The following is a 14,462-nucleotide window of genomic DNA, read 5'->3' as shown; positions in this document are numbered from 1 at the left end:
TTAATCAAGATGCCATGCATATAAAGAAGAATGTATTAGATATATATTAACATCATAAGGCCACCCGAGGTGGAAGAACTTTTGCACGTGATGGACAATTATAACGAGTGATGGATCACAAAACACCACCGCCGCTTGATTTTTTCACACGTCAATTTCATAACGTGTGTAATGTATCACGCGTGAAGAATGGAAGATTGTGAGTGACGACGAGCCTTGTTGGTAGCCCAACATAACCTGTTTTGGGCCTCTGTCGTTTGGGCCCAGTAATAAGCCTAATCCTCATGTTTTCTCTCAAAAGGGGCCATAGTGACATAAAATGAGCGGGAGATTGAAGAGGATCCAAGGAACCACAGGGCACAATAAATGCTTGACTGATGGAGAAGAGAAAGTCGTCAGAAAGGGAAGTACTGCAAGCTGGCCACATTTAATGAAGTTCATGATCCTACCGTTGGGACTTAGACACGTGTCTGAGTTCCCCAAAGATAACAGAAAGCCGTTAGCCGGCTATGGTTCCCAAGGAAGATAAGCGACTTCCTTTATATAAGGAAGGCAAGTTCATTAAAAATGAGGGAAGATTCACTCTTACTAAATGCACGGTGGTATCATTTATTCCGACAACCTCGTATAGCATTTACTTACACACATTTACTCACACACAAGAATTTACACCAAGGAGGATATTCCAACGACGATACTCGTCAGAGTAGGCTTCTCATTATCTCCGACAAGTTTACTTATTCTCACACCGGAGCTTGGTCACGGATTCCCCCCCCCCCCCGGGGTCATCCATGACGAGGCTAACGGTTTTCTTTCTTGTAGGACGAAAGGACAGGAATCTTGCAACTCCAACGAGACTCTTTGACCGTCATCAGTGACTCGAGGGCTCGACAGTGAGGGAATGTGAGGGTTTATTGTTGGGTGTTGTGTGTGATGGGCATTGGGCATTTCCACTAAAAAAAGGTTGTGAGTGATGGAATAATGGTTGATGACATGGCGAAACTTGATTGGATGTTGTGAGCGATGAGTGATCACCATCCCTACCCCCTAATGGAAACATCCAAACGAAAGACAACATAAAGGCAAGAAAGGATGTAGAGGCATATTGCAATTGACCGAATATACACATTTCTGCACCTAGCAACAAACTAGTGAAGCCAAACATGTAGTATACACTGGGCAACCAACAATTGATTATCGGTGAAACTATTTTTAAGTTGGAAAATGATGAGGCTTCAATTTTCACCCCGGGTTTCTTTAACTCAATAGAACACCTAATCATACATTTGATGCATAAATTCATTTTCGATGGCTCGTTTTATCACATCTTGACCCGCAACGGAATAGGTGACCTGGGCATGATCTGATTGCTCATAGTGTATGTCATTGTTATTTTTATATGTTTCACAGAAGAAATTATTATAGGTTTCTAATTTTATTTCTAGAATTTATATGCAATGTACATTATATTTCTATTTTTTTAAAATATTTTCACCATCTTTTTTAATAATAATAAAAAAAAGATTAATGGCAGAGAACTAACAGAAGATCCTGGGTAAATGTAATTTGCCGGATAAAGACTGTTAGTAATCTGTCGAAAAGATGTGGTATAACATATTTGTCGGTAATATGTCATAAAATGTGTGTAGTTTTGGACACCATAGAAGTTGTCAGTAGCCTGTCACTGAAGTTTCTTTAGTGATCCCTCGGTATGTTACGTTGGTCATCCGTGTCAAAATAATTACCCTCACCGTGTTTACCGACAGGGCATTACTGGTATGTTATCGACAAGAACATCATCACCGGCAGATCTATTCGTCGGTAAAAGTTAAATGTTTTATAATGATATAACTGATTTGCTACAAGCCTACAAACAAGTTACAACTTACTAACACAATTCATCCCAATGAGCCTAACCAAAATATGCGGTCTGGATAAAAAGGAGACGAGGTTGACTTGTGAATATCATAACAAGTGTTTGGTTGAACAAGTACTTTTTATTAGCACCGTATATTATTATTATTATTTAGATTATTCTAGAATGTTTATATTTATGTGATAGGAATCATTGTAAATTTGGTGTTATTATCTTTTCCTAATTAGGTGCTAGTATAGGTTCATGGTTCTTCCCTATATAAAGGGGTCTCTTGTATTCTATTCGATTCATTCAATAATATCGATCCATAAACACTTTCATGGTATCAGAGCCTTGATTCTGAAAAACCTAAATATTTTCTTCTTCCTTTTTTTCCAGCCGCCGTCGCCTTCCTTCTTTCTGGTCGACATGCCCAGCGCCGACAAACCAGAATCCTAGGATTCCAATTCGAAACCAAACCTATTACATCCTGCTTATTCCGTTATGAATATTCAATCAAAAATCCGTACGTTGGATGGCACAACGTTCACTTATTCTGTGTGGGTTAAGATATTCAAGTTACATGCCGTTGCCTACAAGGTTTCGGCCCACATAGATGGCACCGACGCCCCACCAAAAACCGACCACACACACGACTCTTGGCTCGAGCTTGATACATTAGTCCTACAGTGGATATGGAGCACCGTCTCTGACAACCTCCTACCTCAAGTCATGGATTCGGACGGCACTGCACGCGGTGCATGGGTCAAACTAGAGGAAATTTACTTAAGCAACAAGAAAGCTCGTGCGGCGGCGTTAGAGACAAAATTCATGAACCTTACCCTTGTCGCATGCTCCTCTTTGGATGACTATTGTCAAAATTTGAAGAATTTAGAAAATCAACTTGAAGATGTTGATCAACAGATTTTCGAATCACGTCTCGTTCTTCAATTGGTCCGTGGATTGCCTCAAGAATTTGATACTACCGCCTCATTAATTAACTCTACCAACGCTGATTGGGATCAGGCTCGTTCCATGCTCACCGATGAACTTATCCGCATAGAGGCAGGCAAACCCAACTCGTCCTCGGTCATGGTTGCCACTGGCCCTTCTAATCGGTCTTCACAGCAGCAGCCCTCACAGCAGCAGCCGCAATCTTGGAGTCAACAGCAGTAGCCAGCTTGGTCTTCCCAGCAGCAGCAACCTCCAAACTTTACCCGCAGCCGAGGACGAGGCCGAGGATCTTGGAACAAAAACCGGGGAGGCCGTTGAGGCCGGGGTTCAGGCCGCAACCAATCCTACTCACCTTGGCCGACTCAACCACCATAATACCCTACATGGGCCTGGTGGAATGTTCCACCATGTCCCTACCCTTCACAACCGGCCTAGCCCATCCCTCGCCCATATGCACCGCATCACACAGGTACTCCTCCATCTGCAGCCAACCGGTCGACCAACACAGGCCCTTCGGCCCCACATGCCTACTACACAGCTGATCAGCACCCAACCGCCTACGGACAGCAGGCCCCACCTGTTGGTTTCGATGCCCTTAACCCAGCGGAGTTGCAAGCAGCGTTCAATGCCATGAATCTCAATCAACAACCACCGGACCCGGGTCTAATGGATACTGGCGCGGGCTCCCATGTTACCGAGAATTCAGGTATAATCACCATTCCCAATTCTTTTTCTGTAAATCCGAAAATTCTTGTTGGCAACGGGCAATGTCTCCCAATACACGGGTCCGACACTGGCTTTTGCAAAATCCTTGACCGCACCTACATCCTACCTAACATACTTTTTAGCCCGTCCGTTATCAAAACTTTGATTTCAGTTAGACGCTTCACACGTGATAATGAAATCTCTATTGAATTTGACCCCTTTGGTTTCACTGTGAAGGATCTCAAAACTGGACGACACCTTTCCCGCCACAATAGTACCGGAGACGTCTACCCAATCACACCACCACAACTTCCGTCGCAAGCCTGCTTCATTACAACTTCTACTCTCCCTTGGCATGATCGACTTGGGCATCCTGGAGCGCAAGTCTTAGATATTCTTAGTAGAAAATTTAATTTTTTATGTAATAAATACATATCTACTACTTTTTGTAATTCATGCCATTTATCTAATAGTAAACGTTTGCCCTTTTATATGTCCAGTTCCTTCACTTTTTCACCATTCGACATTATTCACTGTGTTTTATGGACCTCACCTGTCATCAGTAAAACTGGTTACAAATATTACATGGTCCTTATAGATAACTTTTCACACTTTGTGTGGTCTACCCTTTAAAATAAAAATCCGAGACTTTCCCCACCTTTGTTAAATTTCACCGCCTTATCCTTACCCAATTCAACCGCCCCATAAAAACATTCCAATGTGACTTGGGCAGGGAATTTGACAACAACCTGTTAAACAATTTGCTCATCAACAGGGACTCTTATTTCGGTTCTCTTGCCCTCAGACATCCTCACAAAATGGGAAAGCCGAACGAATGATTCGTCGGTTAAACGACATCATCCGGTCCCTTCTCACACACGCCCACTTACCACCCATATTTTGGGTCGAGGCTCTTCATACCGCCACATACCTTCACAATATACTTCCCACAAAACACCTAAATTTTTTTATACCCACCTTTGCCCTTTATCTTCGTCACCCAACTTATGACCACCTCCGAGTGTTCGGGTGTGCATGTTACCCGAACACCTCAGCTACCCAACCACACAAAGTACACCCCCGTGCAATTCGTTGCATCTTTCTAGGCTACCCCGCTGACTTTCGTGGGTACTGGTGCCTCGACCCTACCACAGGCAAGGTTCACGTATCCCGCCATGTCACCTTTGATGAGCACACCTTTCCATACTCCCTACCTATACCCTCGGCTACATACTCTTTTTTGGACGACTCAATACCCACTGGGTTTACCTTCGGCCTAACATCGACCCCTAAGCCCGATGTCACGGCCCCTTATCCCTTTACCTATTCTCGTCGTCCATGGCCCACTGACGCTTACCCTTTAACCCATCCTGCCATCGGCCCACAACAACCTCCACAATCTACTACCGGCCCACCTCCAATCCCCAACGACTCACCCGGCCCACCTCCTTCAGCCGCCTCACAAACAGCTCAAACAACATCCACCACCCCAACACCACGGCCTGCTTCCTCAAACAACATCCACCCAATGTCGACCCGGTCCAAAACCGGTTTGATTAAACCTCTGGTTTACCCAACCCTTATTACCACCCCTATTTCGCCCATTCCCACCACCTACGCTAAAGCCTTTGCCGACCCTAATTGGGTACATGCCATGCAAACAGAATTTAATGCTTTACAGGAAAACGAAATGTGGGAATTGGTTCCACGCCCTCATGACATGCCGGTTATCCGATGTATGTGGCTCTTTCGTCACAAGTTTAAAGCCGATGGGTCATTGGAACGGTACAAGGCCCGACTGGTAGTTAATGGGAAATCACAGACAGTGGGGGTTGACTGTGACGATACTTTTAGTCCGGTTGTTAAACCAACAACCATCAGAACGGTTCTCTCTTTGGCGGTCAATCGTTCATGGCCTATTCATCAATTAGATGAAAAATGCTTTCCTTCACGGTCATTTAAACGAGATGGTGTTTATGCATCAACCGCCGGGATTCGATGATACTCGTTGTCCTAACTTTGTTTTCCGACTAACTAAGTCTTTATATGGCTTAAAACAGGCACCTCGGGCTTGGTACACTAGGTTTGCCTCATATATTTTACAGAAGGGTTTCCGCAATAGTGCTTGTGATAATTCGTTGTTTATTTATTCAAAGGGGGCCGACACGAGTTATTTGCTTTTATACGTGGATGATATTATTCTTACAACGTCTAGCAGTACTCTGTTAAACAATATTATTTAGACTCTGTCCCGGGAATTTGCTATGTCTGATTTGGGAGCCTTACATTATTTTTTGGGGATCAAAGTTTCGCGGCATTCCCATGGATTGTTTCTGTCGCAATCTCAATATGCAAAGGATATCCTCGCACGTGCCTCCATGACTGCTTGCAAGCCTTGCACCACACCGGTCGATCTATCGGCTAAGTTGAATGCAACCGAGGGTCCGATTTTTTACGATCCGACCTTATACCGAAGCTTAGCGGGTGCTTTACAATATCTAACTTTTACTCGGCCCGATATTTCTTATGCTGTGCAGCAAGTTTGTCTTTTTATGCACGAGCCTTGGGAGCCACACTTTGCGTTCATGAAACACATATTTCAATATCTTCAGGGAACAATGGATTATGGTCTTCGGATCGTGAAATGTGCCTCAAATGACTTAATTGCATACTCAGATGCTGATTGGAGTGGCTGTCCAGATTCGAGACGTTCGACTAGTGGTTATTGTACTTTCTTGGGAGATAATTTAATTTCGTGGTCATCTAAAAGACAAGCTACTATTTCACGTTCTAGTGCCGAAGCGGAATATCGTGGGGTCGCAAATGCGGTTGCAAAAGCTACTTGGTTACGAAATTTATTGTTTGAGTTGCATGTTCCCTTGAAGAAAGCTACAGTGGTTTACTGTGATAATATTTCTGCCGTCTACTTATCAGACAATCCTGTGCAGCACCAACGAACAAAGCACATCGAAATTGACATTCATTTTATTCAAAGTCCGTGTTGGCCACATTCGCGTGCTCCATGTTCCGGCTGAAAATCAATACGCTGACATATTTACCAAAGGCCTTCCAAGGGACTTGTTTCAGTCTTTTCGCTCCAGTTTAAGCGTTTGTACTCCGCCCGCCAAACTGCGGGGGAATATTAGCACCATATATTATTATTATTGTTATTTAGATTATTCTAGAATGTTTATATTTATGTGATAGGAATCATTGTAAATTAGGAATTATTATCTTTTTCTAATTAGGTGTTAGTATAAGTTCATGGTTCTTTCCTATATAAAGGGGTCTCTTGTATTCTATTTGATTCATTCAATAATATCGATTCATGAACACTTTCACTTTTTAGGTGGTTAACTAGCATACAATATGATTTTCTGAATTTTTCTACTTTTCTCTTAAAAGGAAATAGAAAAGTTAGTTCTCATTAAACAATAAAGAATCATGTTTTTATAATAAGAAAAAAACCAAGTGAATGTAATTAAACAAAATCCAAAGTTTATAATTATTATGGATAGATGCAAATTGTAAACAAATTTGGAAACCAAATAAAATGAAAATTATTGTATATGTTGTCTTCAATGAAATATAATAAAACAAACTACTTTTTTTTCAAAACAGAAATTAAGGGTATAAGATGGGAAATGTCATGAGCTTACACAATGCTTATTTATTCAAAAGAGAAAGAAAATTGACCAATCTTAATTTAAAACAAAATACATATCTCATACATTTATGGCGTATTATTAATTTAATTTTGTTTTTCCAAATAAGAAAAAAAGGAAAAATCATGTCATTTTTTTTGAAAGGTAAATTTCATTCAAAAGAGAAAGAAAATTGACCAATCTTACTTTAAAACAAAAGACTAATGTCTCACACATTTATGGCTTATTATTAATTTAATTTTGTTTTTCCAAATAAGAAAAAAAGGAAAAATCATGTCATGTTTTTTGAAAGATAAATTTTATTCAAAAGAAAGAAAATTGACCAATCTTAGTTTAAAACAAAAGACTAACGTCTCACACATTTATGGCGTATTATTAATTTAATTTTGTTTTTCCAAATAAGAAAAAAAAACTAAAATCACGTCATTTCTATAGTTTTTCTTTAAATGTCATATTATTTGTATTTTACATAGTTTTTCTTTAAATATCGATACTTTCTATAAAAGGAGAAATCTGAGTAACATAAGAAAAGTTGTTGTGTCAGCTGGAGAGGCTGTCCAACAAGGCTTTTCTTATGTCATTATTACATCATAAAGCTTAATATATAAAATCATTTAAAATTCTGTCCAAACCTCTGCCAGGGTAAACATCTGCTCATTTCTATGTGACTTTACTTTAATACCGAGCAGCAGTTGTTGTTATCGTCCATAATGCTTTTTAGATCAGCAGATGTTTAAGGCTAATTACCGGGAAATTCAAATTCAAAAATGCATGGAAATAAGTAATTAGCAATTAATGCATGTCACTCAGAAACTCCTGTCAATCATCCTTCTTATATAAGGACATTTCCCTCTTCATATTTCATCACGCTTTCATCTTCTTTGATTTTGAAATTTGAAATTTAATCACAATCCGAATTCCGAATTAGAAGCATGTCAATATCAATTGACAGTAACAATCTTAGTTTTGTTAACGATTTCAATCCTGGGAAAGATATGTGGAACATGAAAGTGAGAATTATTCGAAAATGGAATCAGGGTTACAAGATGGATCTCATCTTCATTGATGAAAAGGTAATTTGTATCTCTGATTTTTCGTTTTATTAGAGAATGTAGTGGTGTATGCTAAGAAGATACTTTCTTTAAATGTTCTTCAGGGTGCTAAGATTCAAGCAGGTATTAAGAGTCATCTGATACCTGTTTTGATGGACATCTTCAAGAAGATGCTGTTGTGATTCTGTCGAAATTTGGTGTTGGTGAGAATAAAGATTTATATAAAGTAGCAGTGCAGCCTTATAAAATCAACTTTTATAGATGCACAACTGTTACTCCTGCGAGCGATTGGCAATGTGTTAAGTATGGTTTCAACTTCAGAGCTTATGAAGATATTCTTCAAGGAGAGGCGTTAAACGCTTTGAGTGTTGGTAGTGTATATTTTTGTAATCATGTCTTGCTTGTATAATATTAGAGAGTTTTACTTATATTCTTGTATAATGTGATCATATAGATGTTGTTGGATCTGTGGTTTGTTGTGGAGATCTTGAAATCTTTGATTGACCTCCAAAGGAGACTAAGAAGATCAATTTCGATATTGAAGACTTGGAGTAAGTTGTTGTTTACATGTGCAGTCATGTACTGATCATTGTTTGTATTTAATGATGTTAATAAATAAGATGAAGAATGTTGGTATTTAATGTGGGATCATGGTAATGGTAATAAATGAGATCTATAATGTTTGTATCTAATGCTGAATCATGGTAATAAATGAGATCAACAGTTTATTCTTAGTGAATATGTTAGTTAATTTATTGCTCATTTGCTACTTTAATAAATGTCATAATTTTCCTTTGATTTTGTGTTTTTATTCATTCAATTTGGTTTTGATATTAGAGATTTGTAAAGAAAGGTCATAAATTAGTATTTAGTATATCGTCATATAAATATTCTTTTCATGTAGGGGTAAGGTTTTGCGGTGTACTGTTTGGAATGATTATGCTCTGCAGATTAAGGACTTCATTTCTAAAATCCCACCTCAGGAGCATGTGATGGCTGTTATATAGCATGGGAAGTGTAAGGAATGGAAAGGTATTTTTGTTACTTTCTGCAAATCATAACTATACTGTTTATTTCTGGCAATATAAAGACAGGTATACATTAAATATCTATATACTTTTGCATGTAGGTGAATATACTGTTCAAAGTGATAAGTTTGCAACACGGATTTTTCTAAATGAAGAAATTGATGAAGTTAATGAGCTAAGGAGGAGGTAATTTGTCAATGTAATTTCTATTGTATATAGATGTTCAATTCAAATACTTGGTTTCATGTTATTTGTATACTAATTCTAATCATTTGTGGTATTCAAAAGTCTTATACTGAAGTTTGGACAAGGGAGTGGTTCTACTTCTCAAACAATACTATCGTCTCAGAATGTTTTTCCATTGCATAAAGAATTTGTAACTGATGGTGTGAAGAAACATGTTGATGAGATTAGTGAGATAGAAAAGGTTTCACATCTTTTTATATAGTTTGGTTATTTGTTTGGTTTGTCACCTGCATGTTTGTCAAACTAGAGATTACAAGTTCATATATTGTTTTTACAGGAAATGTCTTGTGTCGTGGTTGCGACAATTAAGATTGTGCAAGAAGAGTATAGTTGGTTTTATGCTGCCTGTCGTAAGTGTTTCAAGAAGGTGATGGGTAAAAGTGAATACTTGCAGAATGTTGAAAATGTTTCAGATGATATTGTTCGATTACCTGTGACTTCTTTGGTTTGTCCCAAATGTCATAGTGAATGTACATCGATCACCACAAAGTAAGCAATGATGATTATTTAATGTTATATTTATATAAGTAATATTCTAAGACTGAAATTTGAATATAGTTTTGCAGTTTAGTTAGACATTTGTGTATATTTCAGGTTCAAGGTGCAAGTCCAGGTGCATGATGAGAGTGGTAGTGTTTCTTTTGTTATGTTTGATAGAGATGTTCAGAAGCTTCTTGGATTAGCAGCGAGTGACATAAGAGAGAGGCAGGTTAAGGCTAATGATACTGGATGTTTCTCTCATGAGATATTTTGATTGGTTGATAAGAAGGTTGCTTTTAAGATTGATGTCTCAGAGTTCAATCTTAAAAATGACTATCGTGTTTATACTGTGCAAAAAAACATGTGATGATCTAGTAATAATTGCTGAGTTGGTTGGTAGAGATGGTAATGGTGATGAAAATACTGAGGAGGTAGCATATAAAATTACTTTTTCAATCTATTTATTTTTCTTTTGAGTTTTAAAGACTAGATTCTGCACTTTTTTATATGATAGCATATATTATGATCCTTTAGGTTACTCAAGAGGTAGCTGATGTTAAAGATGTTAACCTTTCAAAATCTTCCCAGGTGTCTGCTGAATGAACTTCAAGGGTGAGTATTTATTTTTAAAGTATGTTTAGTATGTTTAAAAAGAGTTCATTATTTTATTAAATGAGATCAATAGTTGTTTTGTGATCTGTTGCAAGGATGTTGTCTTTGTTACGGCCGACTCTTCAGCCGTTGAAGTTGAATAGGATTCCGGATCAAGTCCCAATGGAAAGCCGATGGCTCAAAATGCTGATGTTGTCAACGTTGGTGAGCTATCCACTAATGTGAGAAGAACCCAGAAGAAGCTGACTAAGGTTAACAATTAGATACTTATGAAAAAACAATTCTTATGAGAGATAAGTAGAAACCACTTACTTTTGAAGAATCCTTGTGGTTTTTATTTATGTCTGTTAACTGTTGTTTTAACAAACTATGGTTAAAAGTTTGGTTTGTAAGGGCTACAATGATGAATATGGTATGTAATGTCTACGGTTTGAATATCAAGTAAAGTTAACCTTTTGTTTGTTATATAATATTGTTATTATACATTATATACATTTTGGTGATATTGATGGGCTGGACAAGTAGTAGGGTTGTATATTATTGTTAGATTAATGAATGAAAATGTAATCAATTGGTTAGTGGGAAAACTGTTAGGGTCTGAGATACATTAACATCTGTTAGAGGCTAAGAACTGTTATAGTGTGCTAATGTCACGGCCCCCGACCCGGTTTGACCCGTTTCAGGAGCCGCGGGACAGAAATCCCGTGATATTTATTTATGTGCTTTTAGCAGCGGAATTCTTTAACATCAGGATCGTTATAAAGCTAAAAAAAACTTTTCCCGATTATTTTATTTCACAATTCGGGCTAAAACCCCGATAATTTACAATAATAAGATTTTTCTGATAATTCTTTATTTCAAAACATATTTCTTTATTTTATACTGAGCCACTATCTTAAGCTTGAAATGCTCCCCGGCACTTTTCCTGAATTACAGTAGATCACCTGAAACATGTTTGAAAAAGGTTTTGTCAGCGGGGAAATACTGAGTGAATCATTCATTTTACTAAAACGACACAATTGTTATAATTCACAGTGTTAAGATCTTTTACACATGTTTCTGATATCAACCAACTACCCACAGTATTTGTCACTCGACCGGATCTGTGACAGTGGTCATATCACCATTGGCTGCCCCAATGAATGACGTATCACTAAATTTTAGGTTCGCCCACCTAAAGTGATAAAAACAGTAGTAATGTGCACAATACCCCACATACTGGCTGTAATTTGGTGATTACATCAACTTAATCACTGTAATTATAATTCTGAAAATAATTTGGAGTATTGTAAAATAGTTGATAAAAAGAGAATGACTCACATTGCAGATTTAATACGGACAGAATATGATTTAGCCTGGTTAACCTAATTTCAATAATAATGCACACAAAACTGGGTTAGTGATCAATACAGCAGTCACGATAACTCACGAAATCAAATTCTCACAATGAACGACAAAGTGCAATACTTAAACATTCATCGATTTAACGACGAACGACAAAGTATAACCCAATGTGGGCGGCACTTAAACATTCTTTGGATATATTGATCTCGGAAAATGAATCGTAATAGCGATCGAGTAATTACCCTGTTTTGCGGCAGCAATTCGAAAGCAGTGTGTGTTTAATTGTGATATTACATATCTATCTCGACGTACACAGAGCGTATTAACGTCGTTTCAACTTCTAAAGGCTACTGCCAATGTCTGCTATTTATAGTGAAATTTGGGACTCCCTTACGGACCGTATGGCTTTTCCCTTTACGGTCCGTAAAGGGTGCAGTCTATATACCTATGCTAGTTGGTTTCGGGACTAGCTTGCATGAATCACCAAAAATTTGAATTTCAATCTGTACAACACGATTTTAAGATAATTATCAACTAGGGTTTACCCCCCCCCCCCTGAGTTTTAGGGGCCCTGATCCTGATTCCAATTGTTCCGAAATTTTAGGGTCAGTGCGGAATTATTTAGGTGTCTCAATTAGGGTTTCCTTATTGACTAATTATCATTCTAATTATAAATTTTAATGAGAGTTGTTACATCCTCCCCACCTTAAGAAAAATCTCGTCCTCGAGATTTATTGAAATAGATGAGGGTATTTCCGCTTTATTTCCGACTCCAGTTCCCAAGTATATTCTGGTCCTCTCTTGGATTCCCATTTGACTTTTACCAGTACTAATCGCTTGTGTTTGAGAAACTTGATTTTCCGGTCTTCAATTTGTAAAGATTTCTCTATGAATTTCAGCCTTTCATTTACCTCTACATCTTGAAGAGGTACTATTAGGGATTCGTTTGATAGACATTTCTTAAGATTGGATACATGAAATACATCATGTACTCCAGCTAATTCTTCTGGTAGTTGTAAGCGATAAGCAACTGGTCCGATTCGTTGAATCACTGGGAATGGTCCAACATATCTTGGACTCAGTTTTCCTTTCTTACCAAATCGTACTACTCCTTTCCAAGGAGATACTTTCAAAAGGACTCTGTCTCCTATCTGGAATTCGAGTGGCTTGCGGCGATTGTCTGCATAGCTCTTTTGGCGATCTCTAGCCGTCTTTAGTCTTTCCTTGATTTGTGTTATCTTGTTAGTGGTTTCTTGCACGATTTCTGGACCTGATAATTGACTTTCTCCTATTTCTACCCAACATACTGGAGTTCTGCACTTGCGTCCATACAGTGCTTCGAATGGAGCGGCATCAATGCTTGAGTGATAACTATTATTATAGGAGAATTCGATTAATGGTAAATGGTTATCCCAATTACCTCCAAAGTCAATTACACATGCTCGGAGCATGTCTTCTAAGGTTTGGATCGTCCTTTCACTTTGTCCGTCTGTTTGTGGATGATATGCAGTACTTAAATTGAGTCGGGTTCCCATTGATTCTTGGAAACTTGTCCAGAAACGGGAAGTGAAACGACTATCTCTATCCGATACAATGGAGAGTGGAACTCCATGTAAGGATACTATTTCATCTACGTATAACTTGGCTAACCTTTCCATATTAAAGGTTTCCTTTATTGGTAGAAAATGAGCGGATTTGGTTAATCGGTCTACGATCACCCAAATGGCATCATTACCTTTTCTGGTTTTGGGTAACTTAGTAACAAAGTCCATTGTTATGAGTTCCCATTTCCATACAGGCATTTCTAATTGTTGTAGCAGACCTGAAGGTTTCTGATGTTCGGCTTTAACTTGTGAACAAGTTAGACACTTAGATACGTATTCGGCTATATCCTTCTTCATTCCCATCCACCAGAAATTCTTTCTTAAATCTTGGTACATCTTATTGTTTCCTGGATGTACAGTATACCTAGATTTATGAGCTTCGTCTAAAATCTTTGACCTTAAATTTCCCTGTTTAGGTACCCAAATTCTGCTTTTGTGGAATTTCCAAATTCCATTATTTCCTTGTTCCAATTCTTTTAGGTAACCTTTCATTCCTTCGGCATCGTCCTTGATTGCCGTTTCCTGAATTTCCTTTAATTGTTCCATTAAATCTACTTGTAGATTTATTCTAAGGGCACGGACTCGCCTTTGCTTCTCATGATACTTACGACTTAAGGCGTCTGCGACTATGTTTGCCTTTCCTTCGTGATATTGAATATCACAGTCGTAATCACTCAGGATTTCCATCCATCTTCTTTGCCTCATGTTTAACTCTTTTTGCCCAAATATATACCTTAAACTCTTATGATCTGTATAAACAGTAAACTTACTTCCATACAGATAATGTCTCCATATCTTAAGGGCAAAAACTATAGCTCCTAATTCTAAATCATGAGTCGTATAGTTTTCTTCGTGCTTTTTCAATTGTCTGGAAGCATACGCAATTACCTTCTTGCGTTGCATCAACACACATCCGT

General features: G+C 38.2%; 2 protein-coding genes across 2 annotated transcripts; both read left to right on the top strand.

Moving 5' to 3' along the window:
- Positions 1-2,359: 2,359 nt before the first annotated feature.
- LOC110887784 lies at positions 2,360-3,031 on the top strand. Its single transcript, XM_022135354.1, has one exon. The coding sequence runs from the start codon at positions 2,360-2,362 to the stop codon at positions 3,029-3,031; it is 672 nt and encodes a 223-aa protein (XP_021991046.1).
- Positions 3,032-8,111: 5,080 nt separating this feature from the next.
- Positions 8,112-10,588, top strand: LOC110887787. Its single transcript, XM_022135357.1, has 10 exons — positions 8,112-8,252; positions 8,336-8,354; positions 8,399-8,598; positions 8,686-8,782; positions 9,361-9,445; positions 9,548-9,686; positions 9,783-9,994; positions 10,100-10,214; positions 10,300-10,416; positions 10,520-10,588. The coding sequence occupies exons 1-10, from the start codon at positions 8,112-8,114 to the stop codon at positions 10,586-10,588; spliced, it is 1,194 nt and encodes a 397-aa protein (XP_021991049.1).
- Positions 10,589-14,462: the final 3,874 nt, after the last annotated feature.

This window comes from Helianthus annuus, chromosome 11 (assembly GCF_002127325.2).
Source record: "Helianthus annuus cultivar XRQ/B chromosome 11, HanXRQr2.0-SUNRISE, whole genome shotgun sequence".
NCBI lineage: Eukaryota > Viridiplantae > Streptophyta > Magnoliopsida > Asterales > Asteraceae > Helianthus > Helianthus annuus.
Note: the sequence above shows the minus strand (reverse complement) of the source record. Positions and strands in the feature narration are given on the sequence as shown.